Source organism: Tursiops truncatus, chromosome 4, assembly GCF_011762595.2.
Source record: "Tursiops truncatus isolate mTurTru1 chromosome 4, mTurTru1.mat.Y, whole genome shotgun sequence".
Lineage (NCBI taxonomy): Eukaryota > Metazoa > Chordata > Mammalia > Artiodactyla > Delphinidae > Tursiops > Tursiops truncatus.
The window spans coordinates 96,481,652-96,488,906 of record NC_047037.1 but is presented as its reverse complement, the minus strand read 5'-3'; the positions used below and the strand labels follow the sequence as shown (position 1 = coordinate 96,488,906).

Genomic DNA, 7,255 nt, shown 5'->3' with positions numbered 1-7,255 from the left:
AGGCCGAGGAGTCCACCCACGTGGAGTGAAGGGGAAGTAGGGTGGGAAGAGAAGAAACTTGGCAGCTCTCCCTGCTTGGAAATCCAGAGTTCTAGAATTCTAAATTTGGACTTGCCCTTCTGTGTTGTTAGAAAGATATGTTTATAAAGGTGGGAGGCTAGAACATATTTCCTTTACTGTTTAGCTTTAAAATAAAAAAAAAAAACTTTTAAGGTATTCAAACATAAAGTACGTGGCCTCCATTTGTACTTCTGACCGCGCCCCACAAACAGGGGTGAGCGTGCCTTTTCCTTACATCCCACTCTTTTCTCAAACACAGCTGTTGCACGAGGAAATGGCCCAAATGTGGCTATGCTCCTATCGGCACCCTCCCTGTAGGATTCCCCCCTCCCCTCGCCTCTCCACTATTTAAGACAATCAAACATGACTTTAAACAGGACGCCAAGACGCAAAGAAGCCGCTAACTGGACGCCAAGAAGCGACCCTCTCAAGGGCCTCCTACTGGGACGCACGCCCTCGCCAAGCCCCGCCCACTGCGCCCGGCCCGGTCCCCGCGGCATCCTGGGACATGTAGTCTTTGGATGGGGTAGCGGCTCTCCACGTCTCCTCCTCCAAGTTACCTTTCGCCCTCGGGACGTCGTGACGTTGCGTTCTTCGCGTTGTCGCCTCTTTCCTCTTCCTTTCCCTCTCCAGAAGCTCAGTCCCAGACTTCCGAGGACCTTTTACGACGTTGGGTCTGAGTTGGCCTCGGCGCCAGGTCCACTTTTCGGCAAAGTGACGTGGACGTCAACAGCAATGGCGGAAGGAGAAGAGGTCCTGCCACTGCCAACGTCGGGGGGCGACGGCTGGTGAGTGAAAGCCCCGGGCTGCTTTGCACTGCTTTTCTATTCTGCCTTGTCACCACCTTGCGGGTCCCTGCGGCACCGGCAGGCGCCGGCATGGAACGGGAAGACCCGTCCTCGAAGTCCGACGCCCTGCCCCGCCCCCTCTGCCTACTGGCTCTCCTCTGCCAGCCCAGTCCTGCCCAAGGGGCTAAGCCCGGACTCGATGGGAGAGGGGTGTCGTCCAGCTGCTGGGTCTCAGTTCGGCCCTCGTGGTTCATCCGCCGGTTTCCAAACTGTGCTGGAGAAGGGTGGCTTCAGGGTTGGGTTTGGCCGGAATTCCTGGCCCGGGGAGTCAGAATAGGCTGGTGAGGAAGGAAGATTCGCGGATGCAGATCTCAGGCACTGGAATACCATTTGAAGAAAAGACCCTTGAAATGACTACCGCGACCTTTGCCTGAGGGTTCAGAGGTTGAGAGATACACCCAGGGAGGATCCCTCCCACATAATTCAGACATTTTTTGTGCTAGGTTTTATTTCTCGTTTCGCGTTCCAATAGTTAACACCCTTCGTTTCTTGCACACAAGTCGTCTTTTCCCTTCCTACCACTTTCCTCACAGCTCGATTTCAGAGATTTGGTTGCGATATAAGACACTGTTCTTGCTTTACTCAAGCCTTTGTATGCTTACCTGATCTATTCTCAGGGTTGTAGGAGGATGTCGGACAATTTTTGGTAGACTTTAGTCACGCAGTGTCGTTAATCTCTGGGAAAGTCTCCTACTTTTGAATTAATTGATCTTCACAATACACTTTTAGGGACAGCAATGTAAAAAAAAAAAGTGGAACCTTTAGAGGCTTGTAGAATTTTTACAATTGATGTAAGTGTATTGACTGCCGGTATTAGTTTTAGATCTGCTTGTTCATCATATATGTACAGCTCACTGGCACTCTAATTATAATCCAGGACATTTGTAGACATGGAGTTTAATTCCTCAGGAAGAAATGGAAATCGGTGAAAGGGATAGATAATACAGTAATTGAGAAGTTCAAGTCTCAATTAGCAGACATCTCGCATCACCTTAGTACATGCACTCTCCAAGGTGTAGGATGAAAATTTATGTGACCTAGATGTAGTTTCTTTTCTCGATTTGCTTATCTTGGTGTTGGGGAGCTGTAATAGGAACACTCAGTAAGAAGGTAAAATTCCTCTGGTTCTTTGGGAGTGTGAAGAAAAGTGATATGAAAGTTCAGGGAGACAGAAACCATGTCCACTTGGAGTCATTGGGGAAAGCTTTACATGGCTGGAAGTGTTTGAATTAGGCCTTGAAGAATGAGTAGGATCTAGACCAGCACTGTCCAATAGAAGTGTAACGTGTACCACACATGTAATTTAAATTTTCTAGTAGCCACATTAAAAAGAAACAGGTGAAATTAATTTTAATTATCTATTTTATTTAATTGAATATATCCAAAATATTATTTCAACATGTAATCATTGTTTAAAAAAACAATACTGTTACATCCTTTTTGTACCAAGTCTTAAAATTCGATGTGTATTTTACATTTATCATACATCTCTGTCTGGTTTAGCCACATTTCAAATGTTAAATAGCCACACATGGCTGGTGGCTAACATGTAGGGTCAGATTAACAGAGCAGAAAGTTCTCTATGAAGTAATAGCATGAGCAAGGACATAGGCAAGAAAACTAATGATTTGTCTGGAGCGTAAGGACTAGAACATCATGAAATTTGCTGTTTTGGAAGAGTGAATTTGTTGTATTATAAACTGGCTGTAATAGCTGATTGAAGGCCACAAGGGGAAGTGTTTCTAGAGCTAAGGTGTCTTTAAGTTCTTAGGTTAGGAGGATTGTGAGCAGGTGTCTGATTCACAGGGGCAAGGACCATGGAGTGAATGGTTGCTAGAGGTAGTATTCTCTCTGGCATTTCTGTATCTTTGGTGAGGCTTCCCATTTTTCTCTTTTTATTTTCACGAGTGGAGGAACCCTGAGTGTTCTCTGATTTTTATTCTCCCTCCATTCTCTTCTAATCTTTTTCTCTACTCCCTCCACGCACTGGTCCCCTAGAAGTGAGTTTGAATAGAGTCAGAAAAGATTCGGATTTGGAGCCACAAGTTCAGTGAAGCCTCTGTTCTCAGAGTGCTTGTTAATTGGGTTGTTATAGAATGGAGAGGCTTTATTCTTTTTTAAAAAAAAATGCTGTGACATTTTTATTGTAATTTTTTTAGATAGAAATTTTTGTGAAATATATTATATATCTCATTGCCTAACCAAACTCATCTTAATGATTTAAGGTCATTCAGTTTACAAATGTAAGTGTATAAAAATAAAACTAGGGCTTCCCTGGTGGCGCAGTGGTTGAGAGTCCTCCTGTCGATGCAGGGGACACGGGTTCCTGCCCTGGTCCGGGAAGATCCCACATGCCGCGGAGCGGCTGGGCCCGTGAGCCATGGCCACTGGGCCTAAGCGTCCGGAGCCTGTGCTCCGAGGTGGGAGGGGCCACAGTGGCGAGAGGCCCGCGTGCCGCATAAATAAATAAATAAATAAATAAATAAATAAATAAATAAATAAAACTAGGTCCCTGTCCTGAAGGAATTTGTGGACTAGTTAGAGGAGACACATTTAAGAACATCAATAACTGTTATATTTCTGTAACACACTGACACCTTTCGGGCCTATTTAGGCAGGAAGGGTAGATTGTTGCTGTTTAAATGGTCCCCTATAGCCATCCCTTTTTGAGATTGCTTTTTATTAGTTTTTCCTGTTTTCTTTCTTTGTTGTCAGTGGTATCTCCCAGTTTGTTCCTGATCTGTGAAGGTAAGTAACTGAACTTGTTAAATTATCTATTCATTTGTAAAAAGGCTCAGGATGGGGCCTGAAGAGCTTAAAAGTACAAGATGTCACTTTTACTTATTTACAGTTTTTCAATTATGTTCTAGATCAGTGTTTCTCAAAACTTAAATTTGCATTGGGGTTACCTGGAGAGCGTGTTAAAATGCAGATTCTGATTCAGTAGATTTGCTTGGGACCCAAGATTCCATATTTCTGACTGACCAGCTACTGGGTGATGGCATTTCTGGTTCATGAACCATACTCTGGTTATCAAGGTTCTAGATAATGTGTATCTCCGAATGAGTTGGTCAGAGGAATATCTGTATGTATGTTATCTCTCTGTATGTTATAGTGTATCACCTAATACATTATACTATATATATTACATAATTATACTATAATTTATCTGACTACATGATTTATCATTGCTCTTTAGCTAGCGAACTTCTCATGGGCAGTGCTGATGGCAGGTGGCTCAGTAAATGTTTATTGTCTGAATGTGTGTATGAATGAATACAGACTTTTGTGAAATCATGTGCAGTAATATACCAAGCTGTCAATTCATATAAATTTTCTGACTCCATTGTTTTTGTGAGCTGTGTAATTGTCTGCTGGTGTAATGCTCATTTTTTATGGAAAACCAGGGTTATCAGAAACTGTGTCAGCTCTCAAACTTTCTGAAATTGCAGCCATATAAGCTCAGAGGGCATGGAGAAATCCTTGTAAAAATGTTTACAGTTTGAAATGATTTAAGTTTAATTAAAAAGTTAGTATAAGCTACAGGTTTGAAAATAAAAGAAATGTTAAATTATTACAGTCTAAAGATTGGTCATTATTCTTCTTGGTATTGAAGAAACCAGCTTTGAAATTGAGGCTTTCATTTTCTGAGGCTTTCTTTCTGAAATAACTCCTTAAGATCTAAAGTCATGATTAAAAAAAATTTTCTCTTTGGTGTACAGATTGATTGTACAACAACTGTTGGTATTCTGAGTTTGCTTAGTTAAAATTTTTTGTACCACTTTTCTTAAATTGTTGCTAAACTTCTATTAAAATTGTAGAAATATCAGTTCCATAAAGAAGCTTCTATTGTTGTAATTTGAAATGCGAATAGGAATTGTTTTGAGAATAATGGGGTCTTTTTCAAAGTTTTGTGCACTTTGTGAATAGTACTCTCAGTGCTTTCCATTTCATAAGCATTGAAATAGAGATTTAAAGGGTCACTTAGGGAGCAGGTGATTGCAATTTCAGACATGATAAAATCAATAAAGAAATACATTTAATATGAAAGAGAATGTAACCCATTGCTTAAGAAGAATATTGGTAGCTTGTAGTTATAGCAAGACTAGATATTACCTTACAAAAAATGAAGAGAAAATGAACCTTACTGGCTGGAATTAGGAGTTTTTAAGTGACAACTGTTAGATTTTGTAAACTGTAAGTAGAGGGTAGACAAAAATTAGACATTAAGACTTATTTTGTTTATAGTATTTACATTAATGTTATTATTGTAATTCAGATTTTACTGTTTTTAGAGGTAATTCCTAAATAATAATTCACACTTTTAGGATTTTGTTCCTGTGGATGTTTTAATATCCACAGGTAAGAGTTAGTAATTGGTTTTTGCACGCTAAAGAAATGTATTCAATTAATTTATTTCTATTTATTTGTACTCACTGCTGAGAATACAGGTGCATTCCCTATCTGAGTATAGTGAGGCACTTCACGTAATTCTGGAGCACGAGTTAAGTGTACTGCGATACACAGCCAACTCATGAGTAGGTGTCTTCTGAACAGAATTGATAAAGTATGCTTAGCAAATCTTTTCTGCTGCTTATGGTGAAATGTGGATTCTACTTGGTATAAACCAAAGACAGTGCCCCCCTGCCCCGCCCCATGTATCAAAAAGCAAAATAGAGGCAAAGCATTCCTAATTCATTCAGTAAACATTAACTAAATACTGGTTATATTCAAGCTGCTATGTAGTGTTGTAGAAAAAATTTGAAACATTTAAAACCAGAACTGTGCATTGTTCTGACATTCTTGGGCACTGCAGTTTTTCATCATTTTAGCCCTAGGAATAGATACATGAAGATATCTTCTGAAGATACTTAAGTACTTGTGTTGTTGGAAATTACATGCTTTAGCAGAGTAGTATAGGATTATACAGCTTGAAAAGGGACAATGCTTGAAGTGACTTATTTAGATATTGAGAATTACACATGGAAAACAAATCAGTCCCATATGTTAGGTTCATAAGAGCAAATTGTTGTTTGTGGAAATGCAAGAGCCGTAAGAGCCAATTAAAAAAAAAACCTATTTCCTGAAATTTAATGTATATTTGTTTTTAAGAGTCTGTCTTACCTTTTGACCTGAGTCGAGAAAATGATGACTAATTAAATAATTTGTTTCACATCTTCCTTCTTCTCCAAGGTTAAAGGAGGTTTTTCTTATCCCTAAGCAGACATAGCATTTCGTAGTTGGGTGAGAACCCTGTAGCATGTGCTTTCATTACTTTAAAGCAGTTGTTACATAAAGCTAGTTGCTATGGTGGTATTTAATAATTTCACTAAGAAGATATAAGAAAATACTATGTTTACGTAGAGCTTTATCTTTTGTATACTATCTCATTTTGGCTCTTAGAACAATTCTATGCAGAAGGGAAATTATGAATTATTGTCCTTTCCTTGTTAGAGATGAGAGAACAGGCATAGGGAGGTTAGACAATAGACCCAGTGAGTGGAAAATCTGGAACTTAAACTCATGGCTCTTTAAGCCCTGTGCTCTTTCTAAAGTTGATTGTGTGTACAGTGTATAGTTCACAAATACTTTAACAGACAGCTAGAGAGAACCCAGTTAAAAATATGCTAATCCTATACCCAATCAACCATGTGTTTTGAAACATACAATATGCAAAGTTGTGCTTTGTTGAACATATGGTGTGTATTTTCTGTGGCACTTTACAAGGCTCTAAGGATATGCATAAGCTGTGAAACACATTATTTTTCTTGCATCCACAGGAAGGGACAATTCATGAGTGATATGGTGGGATATGATACAGAGCATTATATACTATAACTTTATATCTCTATGGTTTTCATAATGTGTCCTCATATCTCTTGCCAAAAATCACATAAATAGATTAGTTTTTTATCTTAAGATATTATGGTTACAGGGACTTCCCTGGTGGAGCAGTGGTTAAGAATCCGCCTGCCAATGCAGGGGACATGGGTTCGAGCCCTGGTCCGGGATGATCCCACATGCCGCAGGGCAGCTAAGCCTGTGCGCCACAACTACTGAGCCTGTGCTCTAGAGCCTGCGTGCCCTAGAGCCTGTGCTCTGCAACAAGAGGGGCCACTACAAGGAGAAGCCCATGCACCGCAACGAAGAGTAGCCCCCACTTGCTGCAACTAGAGAAAGCCCGCGCGCAGCAACGAAGACCCAACCCAGCCAAAAATAAATAAATAAATAAATTTTAAAAAGCTATTATGGTTAAAAATATCATCTAGATTATATATATAATATGTTATATATTTAAATGTATTTATGTAATAAGTTATATATTAAATATATGTAAATATATAAGT

General features: G+C 39.8%; 1 protein-coding gene across 3 annotated transcripts in view; it reads left to right on the top strand.

Moving 5' to 3' along the window:
* The first annotated feature begins 408 nt into the window (after positions 1-408).
* The window catches only part of TBC1D23 (TBC1 domain family member 23), a 64,011-nt gene continuing 57,164 nt past the window's right edge, over positions 409-7,255 (top strand). For 2 of the 3 annotated variants that reach the window (XM_019922662.3, XM_019922661.3), the window contains exon 1: positions 409-848. In XM_019922662.3, coding sequence (XP_019778221.2) covers positions 424-848 — 425 coding nt within the window. In that variant the 5' untranslated portion in view covers positions 409-423. The remainder of the gene's footprint in view (positions 849-7,255) is intronic. The other variant, XM_073804335.1, reaches the window with a different exon arrangement.